Source organism: Sminthopsis crassicaudata, chromosome 3, assembly GCF_048593235.1.
Source record: "Sminthopsis crassicaudata isolate SCR6 chromosome 3, ASM4859323v1, whole genome shotgun sequence".
Lineage (NCBI taxonomy): Eukaryota > Metazoa > Chordata > Mammalia > Dasyuromorphia > Dasyuridae > Sminthopsis > Sminthopsis crassicaudata.
In genome coordinates this window covers 243,100,287-243,119,652 of record NC_133619.1, presented here as the reverse complement: position 1 = coordinate 243,119,652, position 19,366 = coordinate 243,100,287, and the positions used below count along the sequence as shown (strand labels likewise).

Genomic DNA, 19,366 nt, shown 5'->3' with positions numbered 1-19,366 from the left:
ATTTCCCTCTCAGTTTTGGGCATTTTGGGTTTCTAAAAGAAATAGACAAAAGAGAAATTATGGAATTGAATATACTGCTGGAAAAACTAAAGTTAAAAGTTTTATGCCATTCTTTGAAATAATATTGAAAAGGAACACACACACATAAACATACATATGCACACATATGCAAGTTGTTTATTCTTTGTTTTAAAAGGGAACCAGTGACATCATGGAGGTGATGTCTTGACTCACAGGTAAATTGGATTTAAGTGAACTAGAGTCACTTAATATTGTCAGCCTCACTCATCTCAAGTCCAGTGGTAAGACAAAACCAGGATGACTATGATCCAGTATGCAGTGGATGATGGTTCTTAATGTCTCACCAAGCTTTAAGCACTCCACAAAACCTGCGGCTTTTTGCCTATTGCTTGTTTGCACTGTGGCAAACTTAATTGTTATCTTTTTGTTGTTTTTGTCATCATTTTTAAAAGTGCTGCAGTCACCTCAATCTTTAGCAATTACTACTCTGATCAGTCAGTTGCCATCAACACTGAGGTAATACCCTCTGCTAGTAAAAAGATTAAAACTCACTGAAGGCTTATGATAATTAGCATATTTAGCAGTAAAGTATTTTAAATTAAGATATGTACACTTCTAAAAAAAACTTAATATTATTGTATACTTTAATAGACTACTGTATAGTGTGAACATAACTTTTATATGCACTTGGAAACAAAAAAATTCATATAGCTCATTTTAATAAAATATTCACTTTGTTAAGGTGGTCTAGAAGCTAAGCATCAATATCTCTGAATTATAACTGTTTAGTATTCTTTTATTAAAATGTAATGTTTTGGGCAGCTAGGTGATGCAGTGGATACAGCACCAGTCCTGAAGTCAGGAGGACCTGAGTTCAAATTTGATCTCAGACACTTAACACTTCCCAGCAGTGTGACACAACCCCAAATTGCCTCAGCTAAATAAAATAAAATATACTATTTACATCTATAGCACTTAGTACAGAACTTGGCACAGATTAAGTGCTTTAAAAATGGCCATTCATTCATTCATTCCTTCATTGCCATAGTGAACAGGGGAGTTAGGAGTTTTACCTTTTGCTGCAACTCTTGAGAGAATCAAATAAAAGGACAAAAAAATGTGTTTTTAAACATCTAGTTTATTGCATAACTGGCTCTCTTATTTATTGAGTACACTTGGTTTGTTAACAGGGTCAGTTCCTCTACTTTAAATTCCTAAGTCCTTCCCATCCATCCACATCAATAAGAAAAGATCCTGGGGCAGCCCACTTTCCTTTGTCAGCTTTCAGCCTTATTTTTAGCAGTCTTGCCCTATTGAGTTGTTCTTTTTCTTCTAATAAGCAGTGTTGTGGAACTCCCCTGTGTAAGGTTGTGCCTCTTTTAGAACTAAGCTAATTTTTAAGTCATAAGGAACAATGAAATGTAAGGGGATGATTTTTCAGGAAATACTGTTTAGTTGCTTTGATTCTTCAGAATCCCATTTAAGATTTTCTTGGCAAAGATACTGGAATGGTTTGTCTTTTCTTTATCTATCTCATTTACAAATCAAAGAACTTGTCTCCTCCACTCTAGTCAATCTAATCTAGACACCTAGCTGCCCTATACCTTGTAATTCTATGCCTCTTAATGAGTTTGAAACTTTGAGTAATTCATTTGCAGATGAAAAAGATGGAAAGAAAATTATATTTCTTCTTGGGCATCTTTTTCCTTGCCATTCTTTTGCATAGCTCAATAGGAGAACCTTAATGCTTAGAAAAACTGAGAAACCCTGAACCCCAAAGTTGTTTGATTATTATTGGTCAAATGGCTATTGCTTAGTTATAGCTAGTTACATATATATATATATATATATGCACATATATATGTAGGTATGCACATATATATGTATGTATGCATATATGTATATTTACATATATATATAGTTATAAAAGATCTGGAAAACAGTTACTATAAATTAAGGTAAAGTCTCTTGCTAAGACAACTATGGGTAGTAGAGAAAGCTAAATCAAATGTATATTTTTTGTCTGCAGTTTCTCTATCTTGCCACTGACTCTGTCTTACAATTTCCAGCCTGTCTGCTACCTTCCTTACTGCAGAAACAACAAGGACAATCCATCTATTAGGGCAGGTTTGCAAGCTATAAGATGTTACATTCAACCTAATTAAATTTCAGTATATAAGTAATATTGTATGTAAGATTTGCTGTTAGGAAAACATGGATTCAAATTCTAACACATTTATTAGCTGTATGCTCATAGGGAACACTAGGGAAGTGATAGTTCCATTGCATTCTGTTCTTATCAGACTATATTTAAATTATAGCATTAAATTCTAGTTGTCACATTTTAGAATGAACATTGATAAATTGGAAATATGGTCAATGAACTATGTGACCAGGATGCTAAAATGATCTGAGATCATGCTATATATGAAGACCATTTAAAAGAATTAGAGTTAAAATACTGTATAATAGAAGAGCTGAATTGTCCTCAACTATGAATAGTATTGCTGTGTGCAAGAGAAATCATATATGTCTTCTTGGTCCTAGAAGGCACAACTCAGAACAATAAGTGAATGCTGCAAAGACAGATTCAAGTCCTGATATAAGAATAAGCTTCCTAAAAATTAGAGTTAACTAGAGGGAACAATAGACCCACTTGGGGATTTTACAGACTGTATTTTTGTTTAGCTAGAAATTGAATTAGACCTAGGAAGGCGAGTTGGGGGTCCCTTCCAATTCTAAGAGATTATAACCATCCACCAAAGAGGAAAATTATAATATATTTCATAGTTTTGCTTTTTTATTTAGGGATAAAAGGGACTTTAGAAATTATTTAGTCCAACCCTTAGATGAGAAAATTGAGGCCCTTAAGCTATCTTCCAAATGTAGTTCAAATACAGAATGATGATCTCCCCAATCCTTTTGAACTTTTAAATCTACAATGATTTGCCTAAGGTCACACAGTAAGTAGAAGTCAGGGAAGTGAACCCATATCATTTGACTCAGTATTCCCTGCTTTTTCCTCTACAACCAGCAAAATGGCTTTACTTTGTTTTTCATTTTTTTCACCTGTGAAACTTCATTTCTCAATTAATTAAATTCTAATTTTAACCTAAGAAAAGTTTAAAGTATTCCTTCCTAAAACAGGCATGGGAGAGGAACTTATTTCTATGCTGAGACTGGCTCAAAGTATGTTGGTACTTGGATAAACGGACAACAACAGGGAACAGGAGAACTCATTCACCAAAAGCACAGATACCAGGGCAAGTTCATGGGAAAAAATGTAAGTAATTATAAAAGTTCAATTTTCTAATAAATAGAACAAAATATTATTGCAAATATCTGTTGATATGTAAAAATTACAATATGAAAGTACTAAAATTCAAATTTTTAAAAATATGGCGGCATCCTAAGAAAGGATAGTGTGGTGTGATATATGAAAGCATTAAAATCCTCTGCCTTACTTTATGAATCATTATCTTACATTTCTGCTTTTATTATCAACAGAAGAACAAGATTTAGGTGGAATGACACTTATGGTTGTAGAAGAGATTCAGCAGTACAAAGAACCAGGTAGAGAAGAAAAAAGGAAGATATAATTTCTTCCCTCCATCTGAAGGTCCAATATGTTGTACTAATCCATTTCAATATAAGGCAGCTGAAAATGTCCAAACTAGTCAGGGTAGGAGAAAATGAATAGCAAAGGTAGATAACACCAAAAAAACAAAGGGGTCGGATTCATTGCTGCATGAAACAGAAAAGGCACAAATTAATAAGAGTAAGGTGTATAATAAATCCAGCTCCATTCAGCTAAACCACCAATAAAATTTACAAAGAAAAATGGTCAATCAATCTAGAAGAGGTCATGATACATCAATATGCAGTGAAGGATGAAAATCTTCAATGGGTTTCAACTTCCACAGGATAAATGTTCCTAGAAAGCAATATAAAAGAAAAAAATACAAATGTTGATACATTGAACCTGAGAAATAGGAGATTAGATTTTCATGACCACTAAAAACTATAACCTTTCACTAGAGATTTCTGAATACAGTTGTCTATAACAGAACATTTATTCTAATAATATGCACTTTTCCTAACACAGTAACATGAAATAATCCATAAAATGCATAATAAAGATAATATGCAAAATATTTTTCTCACTAGTATTTCCCTTGAATTCTGTGACCTTTTGTGCTAATTATCAGTTAAAAAAAAACCATTGATTTCGGACATTATTCACTTTTTATAACACATGAAATCTACAGTTACTATATAACAAATAAAATTCTTAAAACGAAAATATTTTTAAACCTGAATTTTATCTTCTATATGTCAGATGATGGTGAGGAAATTGTATTGAATATTATATTAACTACATGTTATCTATAAATGGGATCATCCATTTGTAGTTCTTCACTATATAAAGGTAATCTCTCATTTAGATCTAGTGTAAGTATCCTCCATCACTGGGAATCCTTGTTTAAAGGGCCCCACTTGACAGTAAACAGAAGATCATTGAACAAAGTTTTTTGTTTTGTTTTTGTGAAATATGTTATCCCAACATGTACATGAGAAACACTTTGTTAAGGGAAAAGTCTTTAAGTGAGCATTTTGTTCCAATTAAACATTTTTCAAAAATAGTTAACAAACAATAAATACAGCTTGTTCTTGGGTTCTTATGCACCTTTCAGTAATTTGTCACTCTATAAATATGATTTGTTATAGAATATTATTGTGAAAATCTGTTTTCTTCTTGTACTGTCATCTAGGATAATATATGCATTTCTGTATTTATATGTATATAGATATATATATGTGTGTGTGTGTGTAAACATGTATACACATGCTTATGTGCAGATCATTTACATCAAGATTTTGTAAAGGTAAGCATGTATGAATCAATAATTTTTTGTGATCACCTTCTAATAAATTACAATATCATCTGAGATGTTTTTCCCTTCTCATTTGCTATTGTTCTTTCTTTTATTCTTTAACTTCCTTAAAATTTAGTTGGCTCAAGCATAGACCTCTTCTATAAATACTTGATCTGGTCCAGTTATTACATCATCTTTATTTTTGTTAGTATCATTGTTACTGTCTCAAATAATATCATAGCAAACATTTGTATAGTGCTTTAAAGTTTGCAAAGTGCTTTACATATGTTAACATATTTGATCACATCAAGACTATGATGTTAAAGTTTAAACTTTAATCTCCATTGTTACTGAGAGAAAAAATGTTGACAGACTTTTAATGCTTTTTTTCTGTCTAGTTTCTTTTTTAAAAACTCCTGGTGTGATATAGCTTAATTGGATCTCATGAAAACTCAATATTTTTTCAAACAATTTTGTCAAGTTTTTAAAAGAATAAGTAAAGAAAATTATGTATACTGAGTTATCAATATAATATTTTAACAAATACAAGAAGAGTATGCTTTATAATAGTTTTTCCCCCCCAAAAAATTTCATTTTATTCTCATAGCAACTTTGGGAGTTAAATGCTATTATTACTCTTATATTGTATAATATATTGTATCATTTATTTGACTAAGCTCTTCAGGTGCCTTAAAATGCAGATTTAGTATTTTATAAGTTTTTCCTTTTTCTTTAGATATCATGTTGTACTTTAATGTGATACAAAAAAAACTTAATTCAGAACCTCTTAGTCTGAAAATCATGCTCGTTTGATCAAGGGATAAATTGAAACTTTATATTCCATTAATTATAAAAAAAGAATTTGTTAAGAAAATTAATGGTGTCAGGATTATTTAGGAAATATGTAGCTTCCTTGATAAAGCCATATTTTGAGATGCTCTTAAAACAAATGTAAATTAGGTTTATCTAAGGAACTTTACTTTGTAATGATCATTAATTCACACAAATAACCTCTTTGTTATTGTTCCTCTCTTAATTTTTCCGTTTTGTATAGGCGGTTCTGTGTTATGTTCCAGGAGAGGCACTGTGATATAATGGATTAATCTGCCTTATAATTGGAATGACCTAAGCTGAAGTTTTACCTTTACTCAAACTGGCCTTAAGAAGTCATTTAACCTCTTCGTGTCCCAGACTTTTCTTTGTTACAGACAAGATATTGATCTCCATGATGAAAGGAGTTTCAGCACTAATTAAATCACAAGTCTGGGGGCAAAATTATTATAAGTCACACATCATCTGTATTGTAAGTTGAACCATCATAGTTTTAGGTAACATTTTGTTTCTTTTATGCATAGCCAGTGGGCCCTGGAAAGTATATTTTTGATATTGGATGTGAGCAGCATGGTGAATATGAACTTAAACGAAGGGTAAGTTATATTATAATAAGTATAATTAGCATATTTGTAAGTAATTTGGCTTAACTACTTTTATTGCTACTATAAAGTTAGAAGTAGTATATTTTATTTAAAAACTTAGACAACTGGGAAAGTCTTTTTTGTTTTATTTGTTTTTGTAATTATAAAATTAAAACATTGATTTGCAAATTCAAGTCTATCGCAGTGCTTATTGTTAAAAGTCTAAACTGTCTTGCATGTCAAAAATAAGCAATTAATATTTAGCAAGAAAACTATATATTGTCTTTGAAGATTCAATTGAAATTTTAAATTTTACTATTATATGTAATTAATACTATTCATTTCGAGGATGTGGGTGACGACATCCTTTCTTTTATTTTTTTATAACATTAAATTTTAGCCAGCTAATATTATACTTAATTCAGAATCAAATTTCCCGTGTGTGTGTATGTGTGTATTATGTGTCTAACTGGTTCATGGCTATCAAAGAATAGAAAATTAGTAAATATTTCTGGGTTGATACTTTTTTGGAGGTTTTTGATTTTTTAAGTGATAACCACTCTATTCATTCAACAAACATTTATCAAATAACCAATAGTACAATATATCAAGGAAAAAATAATATGATAGATATCCAGATTTAGTATCAGGAAGACCTGGATCAAGATCCTCTTTGACACTTATTGACCAAGGATAAATAATTTATTCCCACCGCAGCTAGACAACTCTTAAGACTTCGGGTCCCTTTGGCAATCTGGTAAAGATTACAGATTTCTTCTTAGAATATTTTTAAGTACATTAAATAAAATGCATAGTATTACAAAGAAAATAAATTATATTGAAAAACAGCAAACAAAATATTCAAAAAACAATTTCACAGATCTTGGGCTAACAACAACCATTCTAAGAATATATATTATAGCCAAACTGTTAATCTTTACCATTGGAAAGAGGTGGATATTTGGAGCTCCTTACATCAATGGAAATTTTGATCAAATGACATGTAATACACTTTGCTAAGTACTAGGATAAATATTAAAATAAAAAAGATACTGTTCTTGTCCTCAAAGAGTTTATAGTTTACTTGAGAAAGATCAATGATGGACAGAAACAACGATACCCAGAGAAGGAACACTGGGAAGTGAATGTAAATTGTTAGCACTACTGTCTATCTACCCAGGTTAGTTACACCTTCGGAATCTAATACTTAACGTGCAACAAGAAAATGGGATTTACACACATATATTGTATCTAGGTTATATTGTAACACATATAAAATGTATGGGATTACCTGTCATCTAGGGGAGGGAGTAGAGGGAGGGAGGGGATAATTTGGAAAAATGAATACAAGGGATAATGTTATTAAAAAATTACTCATACATATATACTGTCAAAAATTTATAATTATAAAATTTAAAAAAAAAGAAAGGAAAAAAAAGAGAGAAAGATAATACTCATTTCCTCGACAAACACACCCAATGTGTACTGGTAAGTTCTGGGTTTACAAAGAAAAAACACCAAAATGAAATAGTATTATTAAAGCACTTATGTTATATTGTTACATGATTATTCCCCCTCTATTGATTATGTCCTACTCTCAATCTTCCATCTGAATTCTACCCCTTTAATACTCTGTCCCCACTTTTCCGCCACCCCAGAAGCATAGAAAGAAACTAAAAAGCTTCTTGTCCACTTCTCCTTTCACATTCTGACCAATTATCTCATCCTCTATTTGACTTTCTCTCACCATCTTAGAATCTCACCTTCCTTTCAAAATAATATTGACTTTTAAAAATATAATATCTTACTTCCCCCCCAATTATATGTAAAAAAAGAATTCTTAGCGCTTTTTCAGGTAAATTTTGAATTTCAAATTCTATTTCTCCCTCCCTTCCCTCCCCAATCAAACTGGTAAGCAATTTGATTTAGATTACATATATGCAATCACATAAAACATTTCCATATTAATTATTTTGTACAAGAAAACTAAAAAAGCAAGGACAGATGGAAGGAAGGAAGGGAGGAAGAAAAGAAGAAAGGGAATGAGGGAGGGAGGGAAAAATATACATCTCAGTACATATTCAAACAACATCAATTCTTTCTCTGGAGAAGAATGTCATTTTTTTAAATCATGAACTTTTGGATCACTGTATTACTGAGAATAGCTAAGTCATTCAGAGTTCATTACACAATATTGCTGTTATTATGTACAATGGTCTCCTGATTCTGCTTGCTTCAATTTGTATCGCTGATTTTTCTGAAATCATCCTGCTTGAAATTTATTATAGCTCAATAATATTCCATTACAGTCATATAGCACAACTTGTTCAGGGATCCCCCAACTGAAAGGCAGCCCTTCAATTTCCAATTTTTAGCTACCACAAAAAGAGGTGTTATAAATATTATTTGTACAAATAGACCCTTATGCCTTTGTTTTTAATCTCTTTGAGTTACAGATCTAGCAGTGATATTGCTGGCCCAAAGGTTATACACAGTTTTATAGCCCTTTGAGAGTAATTCCAAATTACTCTCTGTAATGGCTAGATCAATTCATAATTCAACAGTGCATTAGTGTCCGGGTTTTCCCATATCTCCTTCAGTATTAATTTTTTTTTGCTATCTTAGCCACTCTAATAGGTGTGAGTTGTTTTAATTTTCATTTGTTTTAATTTGTATTTCTCTAATCAGTAGAGATTTAGAGCATTTTTATATGACTATAGATAGCTTTGATTTCTTTATCTGAAAACTACCTATTCATATTCTTTGACCATTTATCAATTGGGGAATAGATTTATAATATTGATTTTTTAATGGGGACATGAGATTTCTCCCAAAAATATAAGTTAACTTCTTCTATTTCTTCTTCCTCATATTTTTTCCATTATAATCTTTTATTCCTTAGGTCTTTAAATATTTAACATTTTAACTTATTACTTTATTTTTTACATTCCTTTCTCTTTAAATTTTGAGTACCAAATTCTCTCTCTTCTTCCCATCCACTGAGAAGACAAGTGATATGATACCAACTGTACATGTACATTGTACATCATACAAAGTTTATTTTTCATATTAGTCATATTCCGAAAGACGAAAGAAAAATAAAGCAAGAACATTATGTTTCTCTTTCTTTCTCTGGGGTAGTAGATAGCATTTTTTCATCGTGATTTTTTTGGAATTGTTTTTGATCATTGTATTGATCAGAGAAGCCACGTCTTTCAGTTTATCATTACAACATTGTTGTTACGGTGCACAACGATCTCCCAGTTCTTCTCCTTAGACTTTGCACCAGCTCAGGTAGGTCTTACTACGTTTTTTCTGAATCCAGACCTCTCTTCATTTTTTATAAGCACAATAGTACTTCATCCTATATGCCACAACTTGTTCAGCCATTCTCCTACTGAGGAGCATCCCCTTGATTTCCAATTCTTTTCTACTGCAAATATATATAAATATATATATATATATTCATAAACACATAGATAATATATGCTATAAATACTTTACACATATAGGTCCTTTTTTTTCTTTGATCTTTTTGAGATACAGATCTAATAATGATATTGGGCCTAAGAGATATACACAATTTTTATAGGTCTTTGAACATAGTTCCAAGTTTTTCTCCAGAATGGTTGGACCCATTCACTGCTCCATCAGTACTTCATTAGTCTACCTATTTTTCCCTTATGTCATCCAGCAATTATCATTTCTGATAGGTGTGAGGTAGAACTTCAGAGTTGTTTTAATTTTCATTTTTCTAACCAATAGTGATTCTTGCTTCTTTGAACCAATTCTTATGAGTGAGGTTTAAACATTACCCACCATTCCTCCCCCATTTACCCTCCATAATAAAAGCTCTTTCTTAAGTACTTTTTTGTGAGAAAATTTTCTCCATTCTACTTCTTCCTTTCCCCTTCTCCCAGAGCATCCTTCTTTTTTACTCCTAAATTTTCAGGGGCAATCATTGCAACATATTTGACTCACACCCAGGCTTTCTCTCAAGATAAACTCCTTTTAACTGCCTTAATAATGATAAAATTCTTAGATGTTACATATATTATCTTTTATTTAAAAATACAGTTTAACTTTATTGAGTCTCTTATAATTATTTTTTCATGTTCACCTTTTTATGCTTCTCCTGAGTCTTGTATTTGAATATCAAATTTTCTATTCAGCCCTGGTCTTTTCATCAGGTATGCTTGAAAATCATTTCATTAAATATACATTTCTCCCCCCCCCCCAAAAAAAAGATAGATTACCTCAGTTTTGCTTTGTACCTTATTCTTTTTTGTAATCCTGGCTCTTTTGTTTTCCAGAATATCATATTCCAAACCTTCTACTTTAATGTGGAAGCCACTAAATTTTACATGATCCTGGCTGCACAATATTTGAATTATTTCTTTCTGGCTTTTTAAAATATTTTTCTTTGACCTGAGAGCTTTTTGGAAGTTTTCATTTAGAGATCTCTTTCAGGAGGTGATTGATGAATTCTTTTTATTTTGTGCCTGGAAAGATTAACATGAACCGATGCTAAGTAAAGTAAGGAGAACCAAGAGAACACTGTATACATTGTATACAGAAACTTTTTACAAGAATAAAATTAGATCTAAACAATTAGAATAATATCAAATACTCATGAGTAGACCAAACTAATATAATAAAAGAATAATTCTACATAAATCAATCTATTCAGTGCCATACCAATCAAACTGTCAAACTTCTACTGTATAGAACTAGAAAAAATAATAACAAAATTCAACTGGAATAACAAAAAGCCAAGAATTTCAAAGTAATTAATGAAGAAAATGCAAATGAAGTCAAGATTATAAGGGAAACAGAAAACTGAGAAAAAAATTCATATCCTAGGGTTCTGATAAAAGCCTTACTTCTAAAATATGTAGAGAAATGACTCAAATTTATAAGAATACAAGCCATTTCTCAATAGATAAATGATCAAAGAATATTAACAGGCAAATTTCAGATAAAGAAATTAAAGTTATTTCTAGAAATGCAAATTAAAACAACACTTAGGAAAAGGTAATGATCACCTTTATTAAAGACAATTACTACAAAATTTTCCCTCCCAATTCCCTCTTTCTCTTGACTTTTAGCGATATTTTATTTATCCAAAAACTTTTAAATTTATGTAATCAAAATTGCCAAACTTTTCTATCTTTTGTTTGGTCATGAATTATTCTTAGGATTGACAGTTTCTTCTATGGTCCTCTAATTTTCTTATGATGTTGCATTTTTTGTCCAAATAGCATATTCATTTGAAGGTTATTTTAGTATGCAGTATATGTTGGTCTATACCTAGTTTCTGCCAGATTGCTTTCCAATTTTCCCAGATGTTTTTCTCAAATAAAGAATTCTTGCCCAATATTTGCAGCTCTTTGTGTATATCAAACACTAGGTTGCTGTGCTCATTTGCTTCTCTATATTGTGTATCTAATATGTATCACTGATTAATCTCTATTTTTTTTCATATTAATTTTTTTATGATTTTGGTCTTACAGTATAGTTTACACCTTAAACTTCTAGGCCCCCTTTAATTTCTTTCTTTTCATTAATTTCCTTTGATATTTTTTACCTTTTATTCCTCTAGATGAATTTTTTCCCTAGCACCATAAAGTAATTGTTTGTTAGTTTGAGATGGCGCTGCATGAATAAATTCATGTGCCAGTCATGGTGATTATATTGGCTCAGCCTACCCATAGATACTAATATTTCTCCATTATTGTTAATTAATTAAATATTAATATTTACACCTGAATTTATATAAAAATTATTTTGTAACTGTATTTGAGTAGTGCCTATGTATGTCTTGGCAGTAGACACCCCAGTATTTATTCTAAATGAAGTTTCCCTTTTAATGTCTTCCTGCTGGATTTTGTTGGTAAAATGCAGAAATGGTAATATGAGTTTATTTGACATCCTGCAACTTTAGCTAATATTGTTAATTATTTCAAATAGTTTTTAGTTAACTTTCTACAAGGTCCTCTTAGGAAGCCATAATGTCATTTGCAAAAAGTAATAGTTGTATTTCCTTTTTGCCTATAATTAGACTTTTTTTTTCCTTATCTATTGCTATAGTTAACATTCTTAGTATGTTATTGAGTGGTAATGATGACAATGCACATCTTGACTTTACTCTTAGTGTTATTAGGAAGACTTCTAGCTCATACCCATTACAGATAATGATGGCTCCTGGATTAAGATAAATAATACTTATCATTAAAAGGAATGCTCCATTTATTTCTATGTTTTCTAGTGTTTCTAATAGAATTTAATGTTGTATTTAATTTTTTAAGGTTTTTTCTGTATCTGTTAAAATAATAAGATTTTTCTTTTGTTATTACTGTGATCACTTTTGTTTGCAATTTTCCTAATGTTGAACCAGCCCTGCATTTTTTATATAAATCCAGTCTAGCTATAGCTATGATCTTTGTGATATATTGCTCTAGTCCCTTTGTTGATATTTAATATTTTATATCAACATTCATTAGGGATATTGAGTTATAGTTTTCTTTCTCTCTTTTGACTCCTGATTTAAATGTCATATTTAGTTATTTATATCATAGAGGGAATTTGGTAGGACCTCTTCTTTTTACAAATAGTTTTATCTAGTCATGGAATTTATTGGTTTTTAAATGTCTGGGGAATTCACTTGTAAATCCATCTAGTTCTGGGAGTTTTTTGTTTGGGAATTTATTTATGGCCTGTTCAATTTTTTCCAAGATAGGATTACTGAAGGATTCCCTTTTCTTTTGATCTAGGCAATTTTTACTTTTCTCAGTATTCATCCATTTCATTTAAATTGTCAAGTTTAGGCGGCAGCTAAGTGGTACAGTGGAAGAGCACCAGCCCTGAATTCAGGAGGGACCTGAGTTCAAATCTCAGACACTTAACATTTCCTAGCTGTGTGACCCTGGGCAAGTCACTTAATCCCAGCCTCAGGGGGGAAAAAAAAATAAGAAAGTAAATTGTCAGTTTTATTAGTATATTATTGGGTGAAATAACTTAGAATCATTATTTTTATTTCTTCTTTATTGTTTACAAATTTACATTTTTAATTTTGATATTAGTAATTTAATATATTTTAAATCAAATTTTCTAATTTTTTTCAAAAACCTCTTTGCTAGTTATTTTTATTTATTCAACTTTTTTAACTGTTAATTTTGTTAATCTCTCCTTTGATTTTTCAGGATTTCCATTCTGATGTGTAATTAGAGGTTTCTAATGTGTGATTTTCTAATAATTTTCAGCTATATGCCCAAAAGATAAAAAAATTTCCCCTAAGTTCTGCAACGTTTGCATCTCGAAAATTTTGATATGTTGTGTCATTGATATCTTCTTTAATGAAATATTTTTTTTCCTATAGTTTGCCCTTTGACCCATTTTTTGGTTACATTAATTTGTTTCCTAATTTTTAAAAATCTCTACTTCAGAGGTACTTTATGGCATATATTTTTATTATGATAAATAGAATGTACTTTCAATAATTCTGGTTTTTTGCATTTGTTTGTGAGGTTTTATTGTGAGGTCAATTTTTGTGTTTTCTTACTTAAGTTGAGAAATTCTATGGTCAGATTTAACTAGGCCTAAAATGGGTTAATTGAGGTTTCCCACTGATATAGCTTTACTGAATTTTTCTCCTCTCTCTCATTTAGTTATTCCTTTAATAATTTAGATGCTATGTCATCTGGGCATATGCATTTAATACTGATTTTTATTATCTGTGTTGCCTTTTAGCAAAATGTATTTTCCCTATTTATCATTTTCAATTGTGTCTAGTTTTGATTTTGCTTTGTCTGAGATCATGATTGCTATCTTTACTTTTTTTTTAACTTCACTTAAAGTATTTTTGCTTTAGTTCTGCTCTAGTTATATGTATCTTTCTATTTCAAATATGTTTCTTTAAAGAACATTTTGTTGGATTCTAGTGTCTAATCGATTTGGCTGTTCATTTTTCCTTGTTACCTTCCTTATTCTACCCTCCCTCTTTCTTTTAACTGCTTTATTTCCCTGTTAAATAAAATGCATTTCTGGACCCAACTGTATTCATCTGTGTATTTTTCCCTCCTTTGACCAGTTCAAATGAAAATCAAGTTCATATCATTTCAATTTCTCCTTGAGCAATGCATATATGTAAAATAATTCTCCTCATTATTCCTCACCATTCCACCCTCTCCCAATGGCTTCCTCTTCTTCACCTTTTCCACTCTTTTTTTGAAATCATCAAAACATATTTATAAAATAAAGCCTTCTGTCTAATTGGCCTCCTTTTATAACCCTAAATGATAATAAGAGTTTTGAAGGACTACATGTATCATCTCCTCATATAAGAATATAAGTGTTTTAACCTTTCTTTTAGTCCCTTATGGTATGGCTTATATATGTGTGTGTGTGTGTGTGTGTGTGTGTGTATATATATATACATATACATATATATGTGTGTATGTGTGTGTGTCTATATATATTGCTTCACTTGACTCCTGAATTTGTATGTCAAATTTTCATCAGGAATCTTTGGACATCTTCTATTTTTATTAAGTATTCATTTTTCCCTCAATAGGATTAAACTCTGTTTTGCTGGGTAGGTTATTCTTGGTTGTAAGCCTAGATCCTTTGCCTTTTGAAATATGTTCCAAGCTCTCCACAAATTTATAGAGGACATTGTTGAAGCAAAGAACAAAAAAATAAGCCTTTATCACAGCATATGTCACTTTACTTTCATAAAATAAATTATTTTGTCATGATAAGTGGAACTTTATAGAAATAAAAATAGGAGCGTTTATAAAAGATTTTTTAAAAATTCCTTTGTAATGTTCCTCCCTTTTTTCACCTCTTTTCTCAGAATTATAAAAACTCTGTAGCCTCATAGCTCAGTAACGTCATGAAATAAGTCACCTAAAATTACTAGTTTTGTTTCACTTATAAACTACAAATTGACTTTTTAAAAATGACTTATTGGTGTTATTGGGTGAGGGGGAAGAATGAGAATCATTGTTTTTTCCAAAATTTAAACTTTGGTAGTTAAAAGTATGCCTATATTTTATATTAAAATAGGGAGAAATGGGAGAAGTAGAAGGAGAGGAAGAAGAAGTTTCAAAACCTCTTGATCCACTGTGGAAAGCTAAAAAAATTACTCCGTTAACCTTTTACACACCACCTCTTGATGAAGTACCACTACCAACAGAGGCCCAAACATCTGAAGGTATTTACTATGCCCAGATTATTAAAGATGTGGAAACAATTTTAGACTTCTCACAAATCCATTAAAATCCTGAAGTTTTTTTATTTCCTTCACAGGATAATTGTATACTATTTCAAAGTCCGATTTTTTTTGTACAACAAAACAACTGTTTGGACATGTATACAGAAATTGTATTTAATTTATACTTTAACATGTATTGGTCAACCTGCCATGGGGGGAGGGAAGGAGGGGAAAGATTGGAACAAAAGGTTTGGCAATTGTCAATGCTGTAAAATTACCCATGCATATATCTGGTAAATAAAAACTATAAAAAAAATCCTGAAGTTTGTTGCAAAAAAAGTAGCATAATATTGTTTTATATTCACTTCTTCTGTCATTATATTTCAGCTAGTGAAAATGTTCTTGCTAAGCCAGAAGAAGATATGGAAAAAGATAAAGAGAGAGATCAAGATGACTTTAATGATGAAGAGAAGAAAGGTAAAAATGAAATTTAAAAAAATTATGATATGGATTAGTGTATCCTCTAGGCACTAAAAAGAAGCAGCAAAATTAGATATCCCTAGTTATTAAATGCTAGGTAAATGTTAGTTGTTATTCAAATACCTTAATATTATGAAGTAAAAAGGGATTCTAAGAAAATACTATCATTCTGATAGATATTACACTGCATTTTTTTCTTACATCACAAGAGATGTAAATTTCTGTAAAGAAATGGAATTTTTTCTTCAAAGTTGCTAAAAAAAAAAAAAAAAAAAAGCAGTGAGAACCTTAACTTTTATTGCAAACTTTTGCCTTGGATTTTATCAGGGCTAATAGTAAATTAGATGTCTTTTGAGTATGTCTCATTCATGATCAATTTCTTTCTGTCATCATTGACCTTTTAGAGGAAATAGTTACTTTTCCATTAAAGTCTCAATTATCTACACTAGTAGTAGGAAACAGTGGCACCAAATATTCAATCAATTAACAAGCACTTATTAAGCACCAACTACATGTGAGCACTCTTCAGGGCACTGCAAATTCAAAGACAAAATAAGAAATAGCCTTTTTCCTCAAAAACCCTACATTATACTGAAGAATACAAACACTCAATCATCTCATCTCAACCATCAACCATCTAGGGAGAACTTATAAAGTCATTTTAGGCAATTATAGTGTTAGCTGGGGATGCTCTCAATTCTGATTAGGCTAGTTGGTCATGTGCTTGGCCATAGCTTGCAGATTATCTCCCTTTTTTCCCCTCCCTCTTCAGAGATTAGCTTTAGAATAGCTGTAGGGAAGTCCTGGATCACAGAAGTGGAGATTTTTATTTTCCAGTCAAAGCTGCTTCTGGTATACTACCTTCATTACTTTGGAAGGGGGAATATCTTCACTCAGATATTTTGGGGTATTTTTTGCCCCAGGCTTGTCAAATATTACAGCACTTCCTCCACTTTGTTCAGGATCTTGGCTGCTCAAATCAGTTTTACTTTAGGTGAACCAAACTCAGCTGAACAGCTTAATCTTATATATGATTCTATATATATATATATATGATCATTTGGCTCAAAAGTTTTATTACCTTCTAAGTCTTGAAAGTGAACATGAACATTTAATAAAAAGACTGATGTTTACAGGGGACATTATAAAATTTTGAATTACAAGTGAGTGATGGTTACATGGATGCCAAATAATGAAGGTCAATTAATTTTGCATGTGCCTATGAACTGCAATGATTGCATCATTGTAAGGTGTCAGGATTAGATTAAAATGACTTCATGACTGACCTCATAATTGAAATGAGAAAATGTTAATTCTGAGAATTGATAGTTAGAAACATCATCCTGTGGATATAATAATTTTGGTCACAGATAATCTCAGCAAGACATCCATCAAGTCTAAGGAACCTTAATTTCTCATAGTCTGGTCTTTTTATGTTTCCTAGGTGATTGGGAGGCTTTGTCATAGACCCCTGGACCAATAAAGTCTCAGAACTAAATTTCCCTGTTTCTAAGGGGAAAAAATAAACTTAGTTTATATGGTAGGAATTCTTGCAGGTACTGCTGTTACACCATGAAACATATAATATGTGACTTTTGTGTTTTTGGCAAAGTTCTTTACTTAGTAGGTTCATTTTTGTCTGTATAGCACCAGCACTGAATTCATAGTAGTGCAATGTTTCTTGTATTGAAATTCAAATTGTCCTTATTATATGGTATTAAAAACATATTAATAACATAGGCTAATTTTCTACTTTTTTACACATATTGTTTCAGGCATGTATTCACTAGTCTTGTGAAAGAATTTAAGAATTTAAAATTGTTTAAAATTAAAATATATCTCCCTCATATTTTTGTCCCAACAGAAAATAAGTAAGAGAAAAAAGAAAGACAATGAAAATCACCAACTTAAAATTGAATGAACCAACAGAAAAGGAGATTGCATGGCAGATTTTTAACATTATAATAATCTTACTTTACCTAGATGGCTAAATTAAATTAAGCTAATAAACATTTTAATGATCAGTTGTTTAAGAAATCTATTGTTGCACATCCTTTAAACTAAAAAGCTTTAAATTATGGCATAATGGATCTAGTAGCAAACTCGGAATCAGGAAGATGTGAGTTGAAATCCAGTCCTTTAACTTCACAGTGCACTATACTTTCTGGAATTCCTTGCCTAAATATCACTTGCCAGGTCATCAGAAGGCACCTCACTTCTACAACTCATTGTTTTAGTAGTAATAGTAAGTAACCCTGAGGTTCTGGGTTTTTCTGATATTTATGAGCTCTCAAGAACTTCTTGTTCATTATTAACCAAACTTAATTAGGGCAATTTTAAAAGGCATTTGCTAAGCATATATGGCAAGAACAGTTATAGAAACAATTTTCCCTTTTCCAAACTGAAGGAACACTCTTCCTTTGTACACAAAAGGTCTCTGGGGAGGTGGGTTCAAAATATAAAACACAAATATAGCAGGGCACATATGCAGTCACAAAGTAAATGGAGTACTGGACTTGGATTCAAGAAGATCTGGATTCAGACCCTACCACAAACCCTTACTAGATGTATGATCCTACTTACAATTCACTTAAAATTCTCTCTTAGTTCCCACACTATAAACTAGAGATAATAGAACTCCAGAATTGTTGTGAAGACAAATTGGGATAATATTTGTAAAGCACTGTATAAGTTTAAAGATGTATAGAAATGTGATAAAGGGGCAAAAATGAGCTAATAAATATTAATAAGTAGCTGGGGGTGGGGACACAAATACTGCATATTTTGAATAACCCAAAAGAGATTCAGCAAAGATGGCGTGGACCAGAGATAGATTTATGGAGGAAATTTAACCTCGGGGATTTGACATAACTTAGCTTTCTTTTCAGTAAGGTTGAGTTGATCTCCATCAGTGTTTGATTCATGGAGTCATTTTTGTCAGTATTTCAGCTTTTTCTGCCAACCCCACCTAATGACCCAGAACCTCATCAAAATGAGCTTTACAAACAATAAAACATTTTGCATACTTTAAAGTGTCCTATATGTCTTATTCCTACCACTACCAACTCTACTACATGATTTGATTTTTTTTCCCCTAATGCTTAAGAAAAGTTCAATTCTGATGCTTCATTGGTTCTTGAAGTAAAAAAGAAATAAAAATAGCTTGATTAATTGGCAGCTGAAATTAACAATCATTAGGAATTGCTGTAAAATACAAATAAATATTGTTTTATTTTCATTCAATGATCATGTCTCAGTCTTGGTTTCTTCTTAACATTAGGTAATTCTTTCCTAATTATTATGTATAAAAATATGCATATTAAGATGAACTCATAAAAGCATTTTTGCATAAATTATTA

At 31.1% G+C, this 19,366-nt stretch overlaps 1 protein-coding gene across 3 annotated transcripts in view; it reads left to right on the top strand.

The window, feature by feature from the left end:
* Positions 1-19,366, top strand: part of LOC141561145 (radial spoke head 1 homolog) — a 55,655-nt gene that overhangs the window by 24,911 nt on the left and 11,378 nt on the right. Inside the window, exons 5-9 of one of the 3 annotated variants that reach the window (XM_074300309.1) lie at positions 3,169-3,304; positions 6,254-6,325; positions 15,380-15,527; positions 15,915-16,004; positions 17,872-18,044. In XM_074300309.1, the coding sequence (XP_074156410.1) occupies positions 3,169-3,304; positions 6,254-6,325; positions 15,380-15,527; positions 15,915-16,004; positions 17,872-17,882 (457 nt within the window). In that variant the 3' untranslated portion in view covers positions 17,883-18,044. Of the gene's footprint in view, positions 1-3,168; positions 3,305-6,253; positions 6,326-15,379; positions 15,528-15,914; positions 16,042-17,451; positions 17,580-17,871; positions 18,045-19,366 lie in introns of those variants that run through there. The other 2 variants (XM_074300307.1, XM_074300308.1) reach the window with 2 other exon arrangements.